The following is a 23,168-nucleotide window of genomic DNA, read 5'->3' as shown; positions in this document are numbered from 1 at the left end:
GTCTATTATTAAAATTCAATTTCATTGATTAACAAGATTATTTTTAAAAAATTATAATAAAGTAATTTATTAGAAAATTTCACAGAGATTTGGTTGTGCAGATAACATTAAACAATAGAACATTTAGAACGTGATCCGAAGTAATTTAAAAGAGAAAATAAATCGCAGTGATACCGACATCAAGGTTTTATACCTATAAATAGCAGCAAGGCTAGAGATTTTCAATAAGTATCACATCCATGGAGCGTACAACTGTGCTGAGAATTCGAATCGTACAAACATGTATTAAACTGTGAAAAAAATTCCTTAATTTTCGTATTCTACTGCATATTATCTAGTTTATATACATAAATATTATGAAAATTGAAGGGAAGATAAATTCGCTATATTATAAATGTGAGAAGGAGGAAGAGCAATGTAAGAACAAGTTGCGACCAGTAAGCGAGAAAGTGTAAAAGTTTTATATTGAACGGTAATACTGGCATGTCGATCTTTCAACACGAACAATCTCGCCAATAACAGTAACAAGATTGATCATCATACATCGGTGTTAATAATCACGAGATGTTGTTCGGCATTGTTTGAACAAAATCTATTATCTTTCGCAGAAGGTTTATGCTACAAAGTCATGATTGAATCACTGGAAGATGACTCACGCACGCGAATCAATTGATTCCGTACACATCGCCGCCTTTACGATAATCAGCGTTCGCAAAAATTGTGGAATTTTCATACAGTACGACACAAGCTACGCTGCTGCGAAACTTGTAGCGTTCTGTGTCGTGTCCCAAACGTTTCAGACCGTCGATCACTTGCTTAGGGATCCCGTACTCGTAAGACAGCTTAGGCGGAAATAGCTGGTGATGTATCCTCGCTGAGTCTACCGCCTGTTTGACCGTTTGCCCCATCCAAAGTATTTTTGCTGTCACCTAAAAACATACAGGTTTTATTCATGAAAATTATCTATTGATTCTGGTAATACTAATTCAAAGAACCTCGCACAAACCTTATAGAAATTGAATTTCGATCGAATTGGCTGAAAATTTGATATGATGTAGATCTTATCATCCTAATAAGAAGGTTTAAAGTCACTAGATTATCGCAAACTCGCATCCATTTTGACGTAAAATGCAGCCATTTCAAATTATGCATTTGTATATACGTACTTTATTTGTGAAAATGAAGTCGTAGAATATGTAAATCAATGTTGTTGAATTGTAATTTATTTATGACTAAAAGAATATGTAGGAATGCTTAATTTATGTGTTCTTTAATACGGATTTATTTGTTGTAAAAGTTTTGTGCATAAAAGTGCATGAAGGATACATGTAAGTACAGTTCAGAGAGAATTGTTCAAGAACACGAAAATACACGTCACACGTGTGATCACCGCATGAGTTTGAGCATTTTTCAGATATTATTCGGCAAACGTGTGCACCAAATTGACCTAATGTGTACGTTGATGTACTTCAAATCATGTATTATGTGCATTTTGGCCATTTTGACGCAACATTTTTTTAATCAATTGTGGTACTTTATAAATCCGGGTTCGACTCCCGGCCGAGATAATATTTTTCGCAATAAGAAAAATTATTATTTTCAAATTTTAATGTAATTTAACATCGATATAAGATGCCAAAAAGAGCATCAATTAATTATTAAATTATTAATCAATTTAATTCGTGATAGTACAGTAGTTTATTAGAGTTGCGTTTCAAGACCGACAATTGTTCGGCGCGCAGTTTAGAAAGACTATACATATATCAGTATATAAATTCACGCGAAATTATATATAAGCAACTAAGATCCAGCTAGACTGTTATAGGCTTCGTATTCGTATTAGTTATGTTGTTACATTGACGGTCTTTAAAATTTAATATTGTTTATAAATCTAGTGACTTTAAAAAGATTCTCCATCCTCTTAAAAAGGCACGACCCTTTGTGATGAACCGTTTGATATCTACAAGGCGCCATTTTTCAAAACGGGCTAATATTACAATATTTTATTTTCAACGAGGCATTCCTATACGATGCATTCCTACGCCATTATTTAAATTTTCTATGTATATTTTTAAGTAGAAAGTTATAAGGATAATATTAACCTAATTGTTTCTCAATTAAATCGGAGTGCTTGATTATTGTGATTCCTCGCACAAAACGTGTGTGTGTTTAAATAGCAGGTTCAATTATTTCTATAATGTGGTCAACATTACTCGCATTGTGCTATAATCGTGCCAAAAATTTCGCGCCCTACCCTACTGAAAAAAATCACAAAGTTACATAACGAAATCATGTAATTAAAACAAGTAAATTACATGATAGATTGTTCCAAATCATTACCTTATTTTTTAAAATCATGTAATTCGAATATTCATATGATATTAGAAATAATATTATCTGTTGTGATTTTATAGTTATCAAATTTTAAAGAACTAAATAATAGGAATAAAAAGAAAGAACATATCATTGTGTGACTTTTCAAATATGTGATTAAAAAAAAATCATGCACTGATTTGCAACAATCCGTTACGTATTATAATTTTCATTACGCGTGCACGTAATGTGCCCTATACCTCAAGCCGTTGAGTTATTTCTCTAACCCCATTTTTCTGCGCAAAAACGTTTCGGTATAGACACATTACGACGAGCACTTGTAATGAAAAATTCTATGTGTAGCGAGTGGGGGCATATTTGTTTATAAGTCTGCACGGGTGCGCGTTATAAACAACTATCCCCCACTGTTACACAATGTACTATTACCTGTTTTAATTACATGATTTCATTATGTAATTTTGTGACTTGAGTTTTTTCAGTACGCTAGACATTAAACAAAATAACGTTGACTTAAATCTCTATAAAATCAAGTTATCGATTTCGATATCTTAATTTTTTGTGAGAAGCAATCACAACAATATTATTCTTATAACGTTTTACTTAAAAATATACATAGAAAGTGCAAATAATGATATAGGAATGTACCATACTGGTTAAAAATAAGATATAATATTAATTTGTTTTAAAAAACGCCTCGTAGAGGTCAAACAGTTCATTACAAAGGGTCGTGCTTGTGGAGACTTTTGATCAGAACGACAAGATTTACAACATATCAAATTTTCAGCCAATTCGACTAAAATTCAATTTCTATAAAGTTTGTGCGGGATTCCTTCAACAGAAATTCAAATTGTGTTGTTATATAAAAATCCGAATTGCGCAAGCTGTTAAATATTTAAGGTGTTACTGACTTGCGATACTGCCGTCGTAATTTTTGTACCACCGGCAGCGCCCATGACCATCTTCACGTCACCGTTCCAATCGACCAAAATGGATGGCACCATTGAGGACAACGACTGCTTTTTAGGCGCAATATAATTGTTTGGACTTGGAGGTACACCGAAGTAATTGATCTGCGACGGAATGCTGAAGTCGTCCATGCCGTTATTTAACAAAATGCCAGTTCTTCTACTGACTATTCCGCTTCCAAAACTACAAAATCATGAAAATCATGATTTTCACGATCCATAAACGATGCGATTTTTTAGACGGTATTTATAGTTCGTTCTTATTTTAAAACTATCTTAAGTAATGTTTTAATATGCTAATACAGCCTTTTGATTGGCTTATGACATCTAAGACAGTCTCAAATATAAGAGTTAACTATGAATACCGACCTAGGTTGAGACTTACTAAAAGTTGATAGTGCTGGTAGCCGATACCGCGTCACCATTCTGCGACAGCACGGACACATGCGCCGTACCATGGTCTTCAACATTAGCATAGACAGAAGAGCCATAATGCTGTGGATCCTGCCACGTTTTTGTATCGTCTATTTTCTTTCGTATCGAGCGTGCAAAGCTCTTCGATGTCAGGTTTCTGATTATCTTTAAAGGAATCAAAATAGTGTAATTATTAATTGATAACAAATTCAATAAAATTCAAAAGAAAGAGGGACCGTTCGATATGTTTACTTCGGTCATATCGACGAAAGTTCCATCACCCAGCTTCGTCCTTAACGCGAATGCATACTTGAAAGTCTCTATCATTCTATGATACGTGAGAATTGTCGCGTTAAAGTCAGCTATGTTGGCTGGTGTGAATCCGTAATCATCGAAAACGTTGAGAATAAACGAGAGAAGAGCTCCGCTGCCAGGTAATCCTGTGGTCAGGAGTTCCAACCCGCCTGAAATATTTGTTTGTATCGGTTGATCCCACGAAACTCTGGACAGAAGTAAGAAGAAGAATATATACTCAAGAGTTCTCTTTGTGACGCGGCGAATAATTATTCGTACTCAAAGAAAAAAAATTTCTGAGTGTAATTACCTGTATTCGTTAAGATCTTTCATCGTTATAATTCCTCCTTGTTCTTGTAAATCGTCGACAAGAAGTCGACCAATCGTACCGTTATAAAATTCGGTCGCGTTTTTCTCAGCGATAGTCCGTAGCGTTTTACAAAGCGTATAGGGTTTAATCACTGATCCTGGTTCACGAAACGTGTTAGTTGTAGAATCGACAAACAGTTCTCTAAAAAATTAAAGAGAGTATTTCGTATACGCCGTATAAATATCTCATCATTCATTATTCATGGTTTGTATCTACATATTTGATAAGTTCATACATACCTCAAAGTTGAATCATTGTAAATGCTCTTCTTATTATACAAAAGGCTGTCATACTGTACTAATGTTAGAACATACCCCTTTTCACAGAGGTCGATGCTCGGTTTGAATAAATCCGCCCATGGTAATTTACCGAATTGTTGATGAGCTTCCCAGTAACCAGCGAGTTCACCGGGCACGGCGACTGCCAGTGCACCTGCCAATTAAAATCAGCCAGTATTAAATATTTTTTCGTACAAGAAGATAATTGAAATGTTTGTTTAATGAGAAATTGTCAAGCTCTTTACCGAATCTAGACGCATTTGCGGGTTTGCCAGTGTACATCGTAAAATTCGCTGCCAAAGGTGCGCGGTCTCTTGCATTGAGAACGAAGGTTTGGCGCGTGGATCTTTGATAAATAGTCATCAAAAAACCACCACCGAGACCCAGACTCTGCATGTTTATGAGTCCGTTGCATATTAGCGCTGCTAGCGCAGCATCCACCGCCGATCCGTTCCGTTCTAGAATTGACCTGAAAAGGAAAATTAAGTATATTTATCAAATATAATAAAATTGGTGATTATATAGACTCGTGAGATAAAAATCAAAAAGGAGTAATAATGCCTAGTCGAGTCAATACACTTGCGATGTGATGTAGAAAAGAGTTTATTGTAGATATGTACATTTACGTTTCGATCCTAATTTGGATCCTTATCAAAATGAATGTCTAATCTATTACATGTCATTGTGCTACCTGGAACAATGAAATGAAATTGGATGGAGAGAAACAAATTGATGTTAAACACATCATCACATTAGCACATCAGCACATGTACACTCAATACATCAATTTGTTTCTCTCCATTCATCTAATTTCATTTCATTGTTCCAGGTAGCACAATGACATGTAATAGATTAGACATTCATTTTGATAAAAATCCAAATTAGGATCGAAACGTAAATGTATATATCTACAATAAACTCTTTTCTACATCACACCAACACCAAGTGTATTGACTCGACTAGGCATTATATTTATCGAATTTATCGATTTTTCTTGCGAATCAAACTATTTACATCTTTGGCACACATACTTGCCGATAACAGCGCATGGCGCTCCGTCCGCGCAAACGGCACCGCGTTTGAAAGTTCTTAATTTACTCCACGACGGTGGCTGGAAGTTTTCTGGATCAGGCGGTACCAGAAACTCATCATCTCTTGAATCAGATGCACTGTTACGTGCGTAAGCACTTAGGCCGATGATTACGGCAATTATCAGTGCAGCTACGATGGCGCCGATTATAATCACATGTTGTACGCGAGATCCTGATCTGAAAAAGAGCAATAATAATTAAATAACATTGATAAAAACATTAAAGTATCGAAACGTATCTCAAAATCAGAGTGGTCACTTTTATACACAACATGATATTGTCGCTCGTGATCACGATTTTTATCAATTTATTATTATTTTTTTGTCGCAGATTTTAATTTGTTAAATCTTAAAAATAGTTTTTTATCATTGCTCTTTTTTTATATTGCTTTTTTACTATATACATTGTGCTGTTATTGTGTAGAGACTGTGTATTTTGGTAGTTTAATAAGTATTAAATAAATATTAATTTTGAACTAATACATATACATACATATTCTTTAAATTAATTTATTTCGGAATTATCAAAGGAATGCCTCTGTAATCTAAAGGTTTAGGGTACTCCCACTGGAATGCAAAAGGGTTCGACTCCCGGTTGAAGTAATATTTTTCGCAATAAGTTCCGAGGGGGTAACCACCATCTGAAATATTGTCCCACAGATTACATGATTTCATTTAATTTTATATAATTTTATTTGATGACAAATAATTTTTCCTCACTATATATGCGGTCAGTTCGTAAAATAAACGATTTTATCTAATATTACACAATTATTTCCTGTAATTGTCGGATTATATATCGAAATTTTATATAAATTTTATAATGATTTCAGGGACTCCGTCCCACGATTACATTAAGTGATTACCCCCTCGATAAGTTCATTACAGTTTTTTAAGATTAAATTTGAGGGGATTATTATTTCACAATCAGATGTGTGTTGAAAGTCCGATAGTGTAAAGACGCAATTATATATAATTCTGTAATTATAATTCTCTATAATGTAACATCTAACTTTGACTTTGAATTGGCGTTTCCTGAATTCACATGATGTACTTACATAAACGATCGTGTTTTCCAATCTTATTAAATATTAATTTATTCATGAGTAATTTTTTTAGTTTATTAATTGATTCAACAGCACTGTGATGTGTATGTATTAGTCTAATTACCTTTTTTAATGATTTACAAGCAATAAAATAATAATCAGCATACATAATTTATTAAAATACAATTTAATATAGATTTATGTTAATTTATTCTCATAATTTCTAATTTTAATGCTATAAAAATTGAATGATATATCCACGATTTACATATTACATATAGATATAATATAAAATTATTATACATGTATAATATGCTTCAATACATAATATCAATAGTTTAAAATTTTTTTGTGCCGTTAATAATGATCATCACATACAATTCAGTATGTATATGTATATTGATTTATTTATATCCTTATAAGGGAACAATCAGATTTGACTTTTATCGATTTTAATGAGCTTTGAATATGTTGTATAGAGCATAAAAAAATATTATAGTTGCATACATTTTGTTTGTGTTTGTCTCGAGATTTAGAAGGTAAAACACCTCTTCGAAAGAAATAGATTTTTTTTTTCTTTCAAAGCAAATATCGTCGAAACTATAAGAAATAGTAAACATTTTTCAGAATGAAAATTGAATAATTTCAAGAGTACTTTAGAAGTATATAATTAACAAAATTTTAATATTATTTATTTAAAAAAAATTTATTTAAAAAAATTTATTTATTATAGTTCTAAAGTACTCTTGGAGCTATTCAATTTTCATTGCGGAAAAGTCTTTCTTTCTCTTATAGTTTTGATGTACTCGCTTTGAAAGAAAAAACCAATTTTTTGCAAGGTGATGTTTCACTTTTAAACCTCGAGATTATATACATAAAAAATAGATCTAACATTTTTCCGTGCTCACATACAACATCCAAAGCTCACTAAAATCAGTTCCTTACACGATTTCCTTATTAATTTTTAAAATTATATATATATTAGTTCTATAGAATATTATAAAAAAGTGTTTGAAAAAAATTATTTTATTGTATTTAAGAAGATCTATGTAATAATTTAAAATTTTATGAATCATTTGAAGATATATGTACATGTATATACATATTAACAGGAAGCTATTTTCATGTAAAAATAATAATTTTAATATTTTAACACCAACTTGTAATATTCTTCACAATTCTTATTTTTCATAGATTTACATTTATTATTACTTTAATATTATATTTTTAGAATTTAATATGTCTTTCAACATATTATTAAGATCCAATTTTAGATGCTATAAGCATAAAAAATTGTGATATTACTACGGTAGTTGATTAGATTTGCGTTTTAAGTCCGACGAATGTTCGGTGCGCAATGAGGGGGAACTACTTACGTAATATATAATATTCACTCTTTAACATATCTTATATATGATCGCACTAATAACAGCGAATAGCTCTCATTAGCAGTTATATTCTTGCTATTTGAAACTTTCGAGAATCTTCTTTAATTGATTTGATTTTAATATTTTAATCATTCAAACAGTAATTAATATGTACGTATACAACAATACGTTTGGAACATTTTTTCTAATATAAAATATTCAAGATATTACATTCTTAATATATGTATAAATAAATATACGCCGACATTCATAGTTGATTCTTATTTCAAAACTATTTTATATAATGTTTTAAGACACTAATGCGGTTCTCTGATTGGTTCACGACCTATTTCAAGACATAATTTAAGTCTTAAATTTATTTTGAATTGTCAGTCTTGAATATAAGAACTGACTATGAAAATCGGCCTACAAATTCTAAGATTTATTATTTCCTCATGATATTATGCTGGATTCACACTGCGCACAACATCTTGTGTCCAATAAGAGAGTTCAGTTCTTAGCTACATTATTTCTCTAGGAAAAGGATCTTTCTATTGGATATAGGAGTGTATATACATTGCTACGCAATATGAAATGAGTATAAATATCAGAGCTATATTCTACAGATTGCCGACTGTCAGTCAACGAGAGTGACTACAAGCAGACGTTAATGGAACGTTTCATTTTCGATAACAGTAATAATTCTTCAGTTCTATCTAATTAATGACTGCAGTATATCGAGAGCTCGTATCTGACGAACACGTATTTTTCCTCGGAATTACAATAAATTGGTTATTAAATGGAATTGGTCTAAAGATTTGTCGATAAAGCAAATTACAGTTCTATGTAGCTACATTGAGAAAGCGTCAAGGTAAGAGAAAAATGATAAATGTATTATTTGATTGATGAAATAGTTCGTTGCATTTCATGTTTTCAATTATTTTCAATATTAAAAAAATTTAAGATTTTTAAGATTTTTATTGTTGATTGAGTTTATGTTTTATTTTATATACCAATACAGACACTCTCCATCCAGTTATTTATTCTATCGAATAAAATTTTATCTATTATTTCTTTCTATTATTTGTATTATTCACTATTTTTTGTTATTTTTTTATAACGATGATGAATATGTTAAAATTTAATACGTTATCTGATGCAGTATATGATGGAAAATAAATTGAAATTAAATTGTTACATTGATAAGGATCCGAATTAGGATCGAAATGTTTGTACATTTACCACAATAAACATATTTACAACTTCACACCAACACCAAGTACAATGACTCGATAAGGCATTATTATCATATCCTTTTGATTCTTATTACACGAGTCTATCAAATTACTATATCTCATTATATGATAGAAAATGTTGCAAACTTTAACTTTATATTTAACGTATATATATATATATATATATATATATATAGTTTACAAATTAATTTATATATTTTTTATTTATTACTATTTAAACATGCGTCAATCGGTATAATTTTAATATTACTATTATTTATTAATTAAATTTATTGACAAGTGAACAATAACACAATGCAGTGTTATATCATTATTAAAATTCCTGATATTTCCAAGCTTTGCGTGAAATCACTTTTGATAAGAAATATAGGGGATTTTTTAATTTGAATTATATTTATTTTTATATTTAATTTTTATTTCTGTATCTAAGAGATAAAGAGAACAGGTAGTTTTATAAGATATTAAAGTTTTAATAAATATTTTAATTTACCAAGTGTTGTTTTCTACTATTTCTATTTATGTATCTAGTAATATTCATATTTTACGCTGAATCTTGATCAAGCCAATTTATTGAGTAATCACGAATAAATTATTTGCTTCATTAAATGCGAATAGTTTTTGTAATTATTAATAGCGTTTGCAAATTATTAGTAGTAGTATAATTGTTTATTTGTATGTATATTTTGTTTGTTTGGTTTGAATCCAATTTTAGATAATAGAAATAATATTATATTTCTATATATGTGTGCGTAAAACTAAGATATTTTTTTTTAATATAATGAAATTTCCTTATATAAAAGACTTCTTACTGCCTGTCAATCGTGTCAATTTTTAACGTGTCGTTGGTGAAGGATCAAAGCTACTTCATAATGTTGCAAATAAGAATTTTTTCAAAACAATTACAAAAAATTAATTAAAAACATAAAAGGCTATTAAGAGTCAACGCTGTTAACAGTGCGCAAAATATATAATCTTAAAATCTAAAACATAGATATAATATCGACATTATATCTATGTTTTAGATTTTAAGATTATATATTTTGCGCACTGTTAACAGCGTTGTCTCTTAATAGCCTTTTATGTTTTTACTTAATTTTTTGTAATTGTTTTGAAACATATAAGAGTCTGTAATTCAATTACATCATTAATTTATTAAGAATTTTTGGTTTTAATATGCATATTCTGTCTCGATATTTTGATTGTATAGATATGTATAAGCACCGATAAATGCAGTAGCTACGAGATAACGATAAAAACGTTATTGAATAAAGGTTAAAGTTTCTTCCGCTGCTGATGTGATTGCAGAGAAGAATTTTGAGATATCAACGAAAACTATACTTTAGCTCTTTTCTACATTCTAATTGAAATTGAAATAATTTCTCGTATAAAATTAAAATCTAATATGTTATCTCTAAGAAAGAAAACTTGTCTCAACTGGAAAACAAAATACAAAAATATTTAGAACAACTTTGTGCTGATGATGTGTGTGATGACACTCACTTGTCTATTTTACATTTCTCGAGTATTCGTTTGGATTTATCATGCGAGGAATGCGAACCGAGGAGCCATGTAGTTCCGACATCCTCCAAGTCGAGAAACTGGCTCTTCTCGTAGCGGGTGCACCGACGTGCATCGTCGGCACTGGTGTACACGGAACTCGTGCTGGAGGAGGGTGAGGAAGTTCTCATGGTTTTTCTCTGCGAAAAGCTCCATTTATTTTAATACGATAAATGGAGTTGTGCCCGTATTCTACGAATGATTATGATTCAAAATCGATTCACTCACTTGGAAGACATGCCGTTCGTTTTTCACCATCTACCGTATTTCTTCGTGTCCTTCTCGACAGGCGTGTGTCGAAAAGTTCCACACTGATATCATTGACTACATCTTGTACGATTCAGAGCACCTTTTCGCAACTACAAAGATAATAAGTTTAGTCCTCGACACAAGTTGAAGAACGCATGCATAAAAAAGTTCTCCTACAAGAAATACAATTGTTGGATATCACCGACACAGGTACCGAATGGCAACGATAATGATAATTGCACCCTGCAATGGTAATAAATGGATAAACTTGAATGTCAGAAAAACGTGCCGAAAAGCGGAGCAGAACTGCGAAATGTAACAGCAGATGTATCAGCTGAGCAAATAAAATCGATGCGAGCCTGCGCAACGACCGCATCAACGCAACAGGCCTGTAGCTAGGAAATAAAGACCTATGAATCAAGGTTTGAATCAAGTCTCGGATGATGAGAATGGAAGCAAAGGACACACAGCGAATTATTACGTATCCTTGTTATATTCGCCAACGTTAAACAAAGCTGAAATGATCACTGTGTTATACACAGTGTCGCTTTTGTTGGGAAGCTCCCACTGACACCTTTTTTCACGTCGAAGATATCGTGCAATGTGTGTATGGATTTTGTGCGAAAATTTGAAAATTATCGATAGATATGCAACACATCGTACCTCCATTCCTCCTGCGATTCGAATGCATATGATAAAGTACTTTTCTCTGTCATTTCTTTTTCGAATGGAATATATAACACTTTGATGCAAAACACACGAATGGCCGCACTTTTCGCTCGGCCGCGTGCGAGTGCGTTTTCACCAAACTCCCACCGATACTTCAGTCTAATCGAATTAAGAAGCTAGCTTACACTGAAATTTTTTCATGAGTTATCCGCTAAGCGCAAAAAATTTGCAGACAAATTTTTACTAAGCGAGAAACCGAAAGATAAATCTTGTGGTTCACTTATTACGCGCACACGTACTCTATCGGTGATATCGGACCCTCTTGTGACATAGTAACGGAAGCGAAAGTATAAGAAGACGTACCGAAACACGTTTTGGAAACAGGATCAACGAGGGTGTATGAAGCTACTTCCATCGAACGAGATTCCAAAGCTGGTTTGAGCCTTAGCTTACTGCACCGTTACGAATAGGTATATGCATCGAAAGAGAAACAGAATTACATCATTCCTTTTAATTTTGCAATAGATGAGACTATATGAGATATTTCGTAAAATTACGATACAATTTTTAATTATCTTTTTATTTGCATTAACTTTTTATACACTGAGACATCGTTTATGCCGCAACTCTTTGTAATGTTAACATCGTATATCATTCACACCCGATAAAGTTCCAGAAATTTTATTATTGACACTGATAAACGGCAATTATTCGAGCCGTACGATTCTATCTGACGAAAAAAACTTAGATCAGCAGCTCGGTCGCTCGTATAGATAAACGATGATTCTAGCAAATTCGAAATTGCATGAATGTCATGGCATACGTGTGGAAACGAGTCTTGTGCGTACGATAATAAGGTGTTGCTGTAATAATATATATACATATATATATATATATATATATATTTATTCAGCAACAATGTCATATAAATTGCGTTAACCGATAAAGAATATGATCCATATTCACGTCGCATTTATTAATTCTTTATTACAATTTAAGTGATAAATAATATATACGTTTATATTAATATTATCCTTAATATATCGGTGGAATCATGTATAAATTAAATGTATACGAAACTGGAATGTGAGGGACTAGTTTGTAAAGAAAATACGTGAATACGGATCGACTCTTGCACGCTTTTAACAATCTTTCAATTGAAACATAAATATTCTTCCCTTACAGAAATTTAATACTGGACGGTAATGATTAATAATTACTTATTTTAAATATTAAAAAATGTTAAAAAATGTTAAAAGTGCTGTTGTTCAACACTTTTAATATTCAAGATAAGTTATTTTTAATATTAAATCGGTCAGTATTAAATTATATTTCTGTAAAGGTTGCCACAATCGCATCATTCAACATCAGAGAGAACGTCGAATTTATCTATATTCATATATTTTTGCACATATATGCTCTAAGCTGCAGTTTTTTGGAGCATCAATTCCAACGGCTACTTATATACTAGCAACTAATTGTATTCTCTAAATATGTTGGAGTAGAATCGAGAGATAGAGAGAGGGGGGAGGGAGAGAGAGAGAGAGAATTGAGCTAGCTTGAAAAGAGTGGCTCTAATTTTTAATCTTTAACAGCAAGATTTCACTCCAAAAGTTTTAGAGAATAGGTTTATCTATAGATTACTAATAATTCTAGCATTTACATCAGTCACAAAAAGAAACGTGAAATTCACGTCACGATAAATGCGATTGTAACTACCGAGCGAAACTTGACATTTATAAAAGACACAAACGTGAGATTTATCTTTTTCTTTCTTAAATAACATTCAAGTAACAATAACATTTAAGTACGCTTCGATATTCGCGTCTTTGATTCCACAACGTTTACCACTTTCAAAAGAACTTTCTCGGGTGTTTGACTTTTTTCCGTTTGTCTTTGCTCTTTCACGAGTTCTATGACTTGCTTCGACAAATAAAAGATAAATTGGACAACTTTGTAGATAACGAGTTTTCGTTAATTCATCGCTGGTATAAACTTCCATCGGTATTTGATCGGAAATAATCGTTGATTAATTCTCTTCGGGAGGAGCGAACAAATTTCTTAAAATTGAGTTTGTCGACGTTAATCAGTTCTTCGGTTTATATTGTAAAGAATAGTCTCACGTTGCAGAGTGAAAGTACAAAAATATAATTTCACGATATGTCGATATCAACGTCGAGCATAAAGATCTGAAAAGATCATATCTACAATTTTCTTCAAACTTTTTACATTGTTAAAGAGGACATGTAAGAGATGATTGAGATCAATTTACAAAACATATTATATATCGAATAATCAATCACAGTATAATGGCAAAATAAGAGTTAATTTGAAACAAACCTGATAACAAATTTACTTATAAAATAAAACTATAAACATTATATCAAATTAGCAAATTTACAAAAATTAATTAACTTAAAACTAATTAAACTTAAATTACTAAAAATAGTGATTAATATATACAGGATCTATACGTGACCAGTTTCGACTCTCTAATTGAGAGTCTCCTCTTCAGACTTCGAATCATTCAGAAAAATAAGACATTGTTAATGAAAAATTTATAATTCGTATGTTAAGAAAATTTCTGTAAAAATTAATATAACAAGTTGTACAATATAATATATAAAAGACAAGATTCAAAAGAACTCACCAATAACTCACCAATAAAATTATTAATTTTTACAGAAATTTTCTTAACATACGAATTATCAATTTTTCATTAACAATGTCTTATTTTTCTACAATAAATTTATCCACTAACAAGATGATTCGAAGTCTGAAAAGGATTCGATTAGAGAGTCGGAACTGGTCACGTAGATCCTGTACATATTAATCACTATTTTTAGTAATTTAAGTTTAATTAATTTTAAGTTAATTAATTTTTGTAAATTTGCTAATTTGATATAATGTTTGTAGTTTTATTTTATAAGTAAATTTGTTATCAGGTTTATTTTAAATTGACTCCCCCACTTTGCCCTTATACTGTGATTGATTATTGTTTATATTAAGAGTCCTTGTTGAATTTCAAATTAATTATATGTCGAATATTTTCTTTTCGTTTTCGTGTCGCAAACACGAATAACACTTGTTATACGCAATTTATCAAAGTAATTATTTCCATGTCAAGTGTGATTCCATGTGAATTGAGAAAATAAACGCGTATCGCGATGTCGCTTAAATACACGCAGTGAAAATTTTGTTTTGTTCACGCACATATCTACGCACGCGCATACACACACACACACACACACACACGACAAAATATTCAAAAGAAAATATACATTTAAGACAGGACTCGGCACGCGATGCAACTTTCGATCGATTTTCGAATCGGCTTCGCTTTCGCTGTTCTCACCGCTTCGCGCGCAGTCCAAGCGGCAAAGTTGGCCGAAAGTTGCAGTGCCGAGCCCTGATTTAAGAGATAGGGTTTTTAAGAGGAGTGAGTTAAAAGTGGCCTCAGTTGTGCAGTCTCCTCGGAAACTTCGGAATCGCGATTACTGATTTTCGACTTTTGTCGTGAAGATCTTGTCTGTGAATCTTCCTCCTTCCTATCTGCAGGATTGTCGTCTTCATCGTTTCTCTCTGCCTTGGTTTCGATTTCTTCAACACTGCTCCAACTGCTTTCACTCTCGCTAAACTCTCTCTTCTTCATATTACCGTTCATCCTTTTCTTCTCTCTTTCATTCTGTTCGACAGTTTCCTGCATTCAAGCAATTAATTGTGTTTAAAGTTAGAATTTGAATTATGTATTGAAGAATATAAAAAGATAATTATGGATAATTATCTTCCATATTATGATCGATAATCGTTAAATAATTATTTAAGATAAGTAATAAAAATTGTACAAAATTAACAATATTGATCGCTTTGAATTGATTTTATCACTTACTATAGCGAGAGATTTAAGCAGCGTGGTTGTTGTTGTCGTGGCTGTAGTCGTATCCGTAGTATCACTGCTCTCGCTGTTATTATTCGGTCTCATTGTACTTGACAATGCGCCTTCTTCTAAATTTTCACCGCGTATGTATCGTGTACGTGAGGACCAACCATCCGTGTTCTTTGCACTACTCTTGCCGTACTTTGGGGCCACACCGGTGGTCCATACGCTCGACTCGCTGCTTCCCGTGCTGCTTTCGCTTCCGGTGCTGCAGTGTCGCCATCGACGTTCTGTGCACGTGTGATAATAAACGAGATATCTCTTAAATAAGGTCAAACAGTAATCCAGTTAGAAGTAACTCAGTTACTTCGACGATCTATTCATTTGCAAATCTCTATATGAAACCAATGGCGAAGACGTTGAGCGACGTTACAATGCTATGCACGTTGAGCTTACTTAATGTCTTTTTGCTTATAAAGAGGATATTATGACAAACTGCGAGATTTTAGATTTTGGAAGAGAAAATGAGAATTTGCGTCAGAGAAATGCGAACTAGAGGCGCGTATGATAAGTCTTTTAAAAGCCGCGATTTTATCTCAGAATTGCAAATGCGATGGATGCACACACTACAAATGTTGACATGTGACGTACTTTCGCACGGCGGTGGATTAATATTGGAATTGAGGGATTTTCTCAGAAGGGGGCTGCCTCCGTCTTGGCTCTCTTCGCTGTACGCGCGCGTTATAAGGATCCTCGGGCTCCTCTTCGGGGTCTCGCACATAGCTATGGATTCCGCGCCCAAATCCGCCCCAATAAAGTCGCTCCGATAATGGGGACCCATCAGACTGGCGGCACTCGCGCTCGCCCTCACCAATTTGCTCGGTTCACCTTAGTGCGCCATGATGAAAGGATGACGCTCATATCAGTGTCGAAACGTTTATCCATCATAAGGTTTTTAAGTCAAAAAATTGGATTTGTTTCTCTCTTTTTTATATAGAGATATTCGCGTTCAAATGCAAGGACCTCAAACACCGATTTTTGTTTGCGAATTAAAAAGAGCTAAAAACTATTTGGATTTTATCTTGGTAAAGTAGTAGTGTAGCCGCAAGAAACACACGTACCTGATTCAGTGGTCGGCACTCTGAGAGTATTACACGAGGCAGCGGGTTGTAATCTGCCGCGCTGGAACCCCAGATTATTGCTTTCAAAACTACCCCCGGTTCTGCACGAGCCGAGAGCCAATAATGCTTCGCTGAGTCTTCGCTGTAGAGGAGGGAATGGGAAGAAGGAAGTGTTTCCACTACCGGAAGGTCTCCTGGATCCCGCAACGCTCGGTGTTCTCGCTTGTATCTCCTAAAATAGATTTACAATTGCTCTCATGTTGTTATATACGTATACACGTGTGTACGAACGTAATAGGACATAAGAGCTAATAACCGTAAACTGTAAATTACTACTGTCCTTCGCTTCGCTCGACGCGCGCACAAGCACCTCTCACGAGCATTCATTTTTCTCGCGTTTCAAATTACCTGCTGTAATTCTGACTTAGTTGCCTTTTTCCGCCAGTAATTCTGCACAGACCGTCGCAGGGTCTGCGATTTCAGACCGTAAAGAAGGCCGTTGATGGGTGGTGAGCACGCGAGGAGGAGCGACGCTAAAGAGGCCAGCTTAGGATGTGCGTGAAGACGGTGCTGATTACCGGCGCCGCAAGCTTCCCAGAGGATAAATCCGCAATACGGAAAATAGAGCAGGTACAAAGAACCGACCAGTTGCATCACCTGGAAAATTATCGTTTGCGAAACTGAGACAAAATTTGGCAACACCGTTTGAACACAGTACGAAGCTGTTTATCTTTATAACAATAAAACCGTATATTGATTCACTAACATATCAAACTAATTATTTTTAGTACTTGAATAGAAATTAAACGGCGGTGGTTCATAATAACGAGACGCTGCAAGCGAGAAAGTTTTGGTATGTACTTCGCCGATGCCTCCCAGCGTGGCGTCTATCGATTTGACTTGCTAACTCCAGGGTAGAAAATTAAATTACAAATTAGTCTTTACCTACGGGTGCTTTTCATTAGCTTGATTAGCTTAAATCAAGTGACTTAACAAAAGCTAAATTGATTAGACATTCTTATTAAAGAAGACTTGATTTTAAGCGCAAAGTCACAGTACCTACAACAAGTATATAATATTGTGAAGACATTTTAATACGCCAGTAGAATATTTTTTTATATTTATTATATCTCTAATGATGCATATTTTAAATTCTTTCAAAAATTTTTTAATTTAAAGAATTTATAATAAAACCGTCTATACAAACCGTGCTAGCAGCGCTGTGAAAACGCGGCGGTCCGCCGGCGGAGGGTGCGGTGACGGTTGGCACGAAAAATGGATTTCGCTGATGGGTGATGGTCACCTGGGCGCTTAGGGTGACCTCGTAGATCGCACTAGCGATACGATGTCGATGGTACCGCGCTATACCCAACACGCGTAAATTGCAAACTGTCACGAGGACGGCTGGCAGTCCCAGGCCCAGGATGGCATAAACGGCGCCGTACAGCGCCGCGGCGGATCCCCAAGTGCCGTTCCCGAAATCCGGGACGCAGCAACCCAATTCTTTGTTATAGCTGATCGATACGGGATACCGAAAAAAGAGTGTGGACTTAGAAATGAGCGCGTGATTGAAAGTAAATTAAAAGTAAACAGACGAGTTTGTTTTGGAACAAATTACTTATATTGTGGGTCTACAATTTAATTCTCGGCCTTCTTTACCAAGTTTCGATGTAAGATTATAAAAGAACGAATGTTAACCTAATCAAAGTAATCCCCTTCATTTTCTACACATTTTCGTCATCTTCCAGGCAACTGTCGGATTTCGCTTCCGAAAAAAATTGCTGTTTTAAGTCGATGAATGACGATGAAAAAAAATTGAAATTACCACCGCGAAATCTTTAGAACCACTTTTTACTGTACGACGCAGAGTTTTCACCGAGCAAATCATTTCTTCAGCTTCCACGGCAATTTTCTTTAACTGGAACGCGAAAAGGAGGCAACTGCCTGAAATGCTGCTTTTCGAACGACATATTTTTCACTACTAATTTTTGAGATTAGATTCGAAGTACCCCGACAGCTATTATACCTTATTTTAAAGCTTAAGGTGACGCTTCAAAATGACTACTGTATGATGAGAAAAAGAATCAAATTTGAATAAGTGCTATAATCGATTGAATTTAAGGCCGAGAATTAAGAGCGTTAAAACAAGAGGTTGTAGACCTAATATTACAATCAGTTTTATTAAACTTGACTAATTCGCCGCCGTGAAAAGCTTTACTCTGAATGAAAATTCTTGCGCGGGCACGTGTTGCGAGAAGCTGGCGCGGAAATTATCTCGCAGTGAAAGTCTTTATGCTATGCGAAATAATTTACTTTGGCGAAGAGATAGAACACAAAGTAAATCGAATTTTGTTTATTATATGCGAGGAAATGCAGCAATTGCGAGGCAATGCTGTAGAACGCGCAAGAGTAAACGTTGCGAAATGCTTCAGTTCATTGGTGTTGTGGTTAATGGTGTAACACGTATATACACAAACCTATAAGGTGGCACCAGACCCGAGAACGGCGGCAAACACAGGAGTAGAGCGCCTGTCCAAGAGGCAGCTAGCCCGACGACCACGCGACGCGGAGAGACCAAGGCGGCGTAGTGCAGCGGTGCAGCGATCGCGTAATACCTGCAGGCAGAGAGTAATTGTGAGGCATGGCTGATGGATGAAAACGAGATATAATTCAGATGCTAGCGTGGGATGGTCGTTTCACACTCGATCGAGCGTCTTAATGATTTCGAATGAACTCATTAGTCCTGGCTTGTCACTTAATCAAATTAAATAATATTCTCGGTAATACACCTAAGACGTGCGCGATGTCATAACGCTACACAAATGAAGCTTTCGAGAAAAGTTGATAAAATATTTCAATAAAGCAAGCTTTTCATGATGAGAAAATCCAAAGAAAAGCCAGAGAATAAAAAACGAGGTGGTAAATCTGTTTAAACTATACTGAATAAAATATTCCATGGTCGATCGAGCCACGGTCGAGTCTGGAGCTTTTTGCAGAGAATAAGTTGGAAAAAAAGTTTTTCGTATTCCCGAGCGTACGTCTTTCATATCTTCTGAAAAGGATCCACGCGATGCAGTGGAATTCACATGCAGAGAATTGTGTAAAAGAGAAATAGTACGAAATTAATGAGATTTTCGAGCTCTCAAAATAACGTATATTCGAGTATAGTATAATATTTACATCAAATAAATGAAATTATTCCAATTGACGCATTTTATTATAGATTTGCCGTATTTTAAAAAAATTGAATGGCTTTAATGTAAGTTTACGGTGAGAGGATGAGCAACAAGTAGAGATGGAACGACGAGGCGAACGAACGTCTCGTATGCTGACAGCTACGATGATATTTGAGCTCGTAGAATCCTTATTTAACATCCTACATCGCATATCTCGGTGTCTTTTGTATCAAGTAAAACCGAAGCCTCGTTCATCACTCGATATATGTCATATTTCGAGATTGAACTCGATTTTTATCGGAAAATTCCACACATGAGAGGAACTTCTCTTAAATTCTACGTCGATTTACTCAAGCGACAATGACGTCCTTCCTTTTATCGGTGTGAAATTCTATTTAACGGCATTTCAGTATAACTGAAAGTGTGCATGTTGCCTGTACTTTGAACAATGTAAAAAAATTTTCCGAGTAATTAACCAGTAAGTGGTATTACGAGAATAATTTTATCGAATCGTTACATTAAATATATGTATTTTTATCGGATATAAGTGGAATATTTATTTTCGAATTGTGCAAAGCGAAAATTTTAAATACGAATCATATATGGTATAAAATGTGATTTTACTCGTGGTTGATTTGAACGTAATGATTAACAGATATCCCTTTGTGTGTATTTCGCGATTGAAGAGTTAACCGTGTCGTTCGTTTCTATATATCTATAATGAGCAACGAATTAAAAAAAAAAACGGAAAACTCTCTAATACTGATCTTTATTCATCTAGCAGTCTTCAATTCACACTTGAATACGTTTTCGTATTCGGATATCGAATAACGATATTAGAAAGAGAATATGTAAGATTCACCTGTCGCAGTTTAATCCGGTGACGGTCCAAAGGGCGACCGGATGTAACAACGCCAGTAGAAATCCGTACAGGACGCACCACGTACCAGTAAGCGGCCACGAGCCGGTTGCAAAGATCAGCAATATCAGGCACACCGCCGTTTCCACGGCGCCCAAATGGATCAACAGTAAAGTGTTTGCCGTTTGCTGCTGCTGCGTCTGTGGGCATCGACTCGTTGAAATGCTAATTTTATCACGTTATCGTGATTTTCCGCGATTTTCAATAATGCCCGACGAGACTTCGTAATTTAAACTTTCAGCAGACCGATATGATAACCGCAATTTTTTCACGTGTTATACGCGCACCCTGTTCGCTCTATCGCTTAAAATTCTAAAGATTCTGAATCATCTAAAAGTTTCATTCCCTCTTTCTACCTTTGTCCCTCTCGCAATGAGAATATTCAATGGTATTTGAGAAAACTTGAAAGCGGACGGAAGCAAAAATATAAGTATAAATCCGCGCTGCTGTTTGTTGCAAAAAGAGATCATAATTTGCATCTTTATCTCGATAAATAAATCATCTGAATAAATAAGCTTCGTCGAGCCATGCGTGCGCAATTTTTCCAAGAGTTTATTTTTTTCTTTTTCTTCTTTTTGCAATTCGTAGTTACAGTCCAGATATGCTTTTAACGGATTTAATATCATTAACTTTTTTTACCAAAATGCCAGGAAAGTTAAACTAATTTACATTTAAGAGAGCAGTCTACATGCATATCTTTCAAATTGTATAGTATTTCTAACACAAGGGATTGTGCAATATATTGCTAAAATAAATCATGCATTCGCGGTCAGCTTGAAAATTATTTACGACATGTTACATTTGACTGAATACCATCCTGATTCGCGGAAAAATGTTAAAGATACAATGACAAGAGATATGAAAACAGAAAAGAATAGAGAAAAAGTTCACGAGCATTATTGATATTAAAGATATTTCTTTATTGTTCACCTGTTTACCAAGACCGAGAACGACAAGGAGAATGTAACCATTCAGGAGAAGACCCAAAGTTGACACGAGAGGTACGCCGAAGGCCCAAGGGCCCATTCCTCCTCTTCCTCCCTGTGCTTTATTTTTTCCTCTTTTTCGTTCGGGATTTCTTCCTGGATGGAAGAAGAATCCAGTTCAAGTGAATTTGTCGACTTCGTTGGGTCTCTGGCTTCTCTCGTGCGACATCATAACGGCGATTCTGACTGAAAAATCTAAGAGTCATACATATTTTTGATGAATTTTTAATTTAAATTTCCTTCGAATACAAGGAACATAAAGCCGGCTATAAAATTGTCATTATTGCAGTCGCTCCATTCGACAGTTCCATCAGAAAAATAACTTGCATATCGTGTGAAGCGATACCAAGCGTACTTCATATTTACGGCAGACACATAGTAAACGATGTTATCTTTAGCGGTACGCTTCAGCTCACCTGTCATTAGCATTGTAATATCATATATAGATATCGACATGTAACGCAAGTTAAATTAGATAGTCAAGGACGAACATCAGCAAAAGGTCACATATTGTAGTTGAATGTTCAACAATTCGTATGGAATTATGATGACGTTGATCCTAATCTTTCGACTTCAAACCAGTAGATATAAATTGGATTTCTGTGCAAGGACAATCTTACGACTTTTATGCATATTTGAAATTTAATAAAAAGAAATAAATAATTGAAGAAATAAAGGACTCTTTTTATAAACAATAATTAATACGTTGAGAATGGCGAATAAGAGTCAATCTAAATCTGATAATATATTCTAATATTCTATATTGCGAAGAATATCACGTAATGTTTGGCGTTTCGTCCCGGCTTCCACTACTGGACTCATCAGTAAGGTATTGTAGTGGAAGCCTACCTTAGACGCCGGTGTAAGTTATTAAATCGAGATTCTATATAAAGAGATATACGCGTGTCTCAGCACTTGCGAGAATTTGCGAATATCGATAGACCTCTGATGGCGGGTCGACGTAGTAATATTCTTCGCAATATTTATCCAAAGTGAGAAATAACGTTCTAATTATATATAGTCCCCCCAAATAATCTGATTTTTAAATGTCCCCTCTTCTTAATTGTTGCGCGCCGAAAGATTTTTCGGTCTTACAACGCAACTCTAATAATCTGAAATATCCCCCCTCCTAAATATTTGAAATCGCAAGGATTTTCGGTCTTGAAACGCAATTAATCTAGAAACTGTAAATTTTTACTT

General features: G+C 34.3%; 3 protein-coding genes across 4 annotated transcripts in view; 1 reads left to right on the top strand and 2 right to left on the bottom strand.

Moving 5' to 3' along the window:
• Positions 1–23,168, top strand: part of LOC108782184 (phytanoyl-CoA dioxygenase, peroxisomal) — a 62,806-nt gene that overhangs the window by 2,919 nt on the left and 36,719 nt on the right. Inside the window, exon 1 of one of the 2 annotated variants that reach the window (XM_018550376.1) lies at positions 8,863–9,029. The exons of the other annotated variant lie outside the window; for it this stretch is intronic. The gene's annotated coding sequence lies outside the window, so the exon portion shown is untranslated. Of the gene's footprint in view, positions 1–8,862; positions 9,030–23,168 lie in introns of those variants that run through there. 2 annotated transcript variants of the gene reach the window in all.
• On the bottom strand, positions 353–11,469 carry LOC108782182 (gamma-glutamyltranspeptidase 1). The gene is made up of 11 exons (XM_018550373.1): positions 11,398–11,469; positions 11,200–11,330; positions 10,915–11,111; positions 5,687–5,923; positions 4,901–5,124; positions 4,617–4,809; positions 4,318–4,518; positions 3,966–4,215; positions 3,685–3,878; positions 3,243–3,483; positions 353–929 (listed from the first exon to the last, which is right to left on the bottom strand). The coding sequence occupies exons 2-11, from the start codon at positions 11,227–11,229 to the stop codon at positions 666–668; spliced, it is 2,031 nt and encodes a 676-aa protein (XP_018405875.1). The 5' UTR covers positions 11,230–11,330; positions 11,398–11,469; the 3' UTR covers positions 353–665.
• On the bottom strand, positions 15,320–22,008 carry LOC108782183 (beta-3 adrenergic receptor). The gene is made up of 9 exons (XM_018550375.1): positions 21,913–22,008; positions 20,926–21,122; positions 19,365–19,502; positions 18,095–18,401; positions 17,296–17,544; positions 16,888–17,119; positions 16,418–16,654; positions 15,779–16,056; positions 15,320–15,589 (listed from the first exon to the last, which is right to left on the bottom strand). Exons 1-9 carry the CDS (start codon positions 22,006–22,008, stop codon positions 15,320–15,322), a joined length of 2,004 nt encoding a protein of 667 aa, XP_018405877.1.

This window comes from Cyphomyrmex costatus, unplaced genomic scaffold (genome assembly GCF_001594065.2).
Source record: "Cyphomyrmex costatus isolate MS0001 unplaced genomic scaffold, Ccosl1.0 scaffold97, whole genome shotgun sequence".
Classification (NCBI taxonomy): Eukaryota; Metazoa; Arthropoda; class Insecta; order Hymenoptera; family Formicidae; genus Cyphomyrmex; species Cyphomyrmex costatus.
Note: the sequence above shows the minus strand (reverse complement) of the source record. Positions and strands in the feature narration are given on the sequence as shown.

What these genes read in the sequence shown, in the direction of transcription:
- LOC108782182 (XM_018550373.1), bottom strand. Translation starts at nt 11,229, where the DNA reads ATGGTGAAAAACGAACGGCATGTCTTCCAA. An exon ending in CCATGCGCTGTTATCGGCAA is followed by an intron (nt 5,125 to 5,686) that starts GTATGTGTGCCA and finishes TTTCCTTTTCAG; the next exon opens with GTCAATTCTAGAACGGAACG. An exon ending in AAAGATCTTAACGAATACAG is followed by an intron (nt 4,216 to 4,317) that starts GTAATTACACTC and finishes ACTTCTGTCCAG; the next exon opens with AGTTTCGTGGGATCAACCGA.
- LOC108782183 (XM_018550375.1), bottom strand. Translation starts at nt 22,008, where the DNA reads ATGGGCCCTTGGGCCTTCGGCGTACCTCTCGTGTCAACTTTGGGTCTT. An exon ending in TTCTCGGTCTTGGTAAACAG is followed by an intron (nt 21,123 to 21,912) that starts GTGAACAATAAA and finishes CGATGCCCACAG; the next exon opens with ACGCAGCAGCAGCAAACGGC. An exon ending in TGCTTAAATCTCTCGCTATA is followed by an intron (nt 15,590 to 15,778) that starts GTAAGTGATAAA and finishes GCTTGAATGCAG; the next exon opens with GAAACTGTCGAACAGAATGA.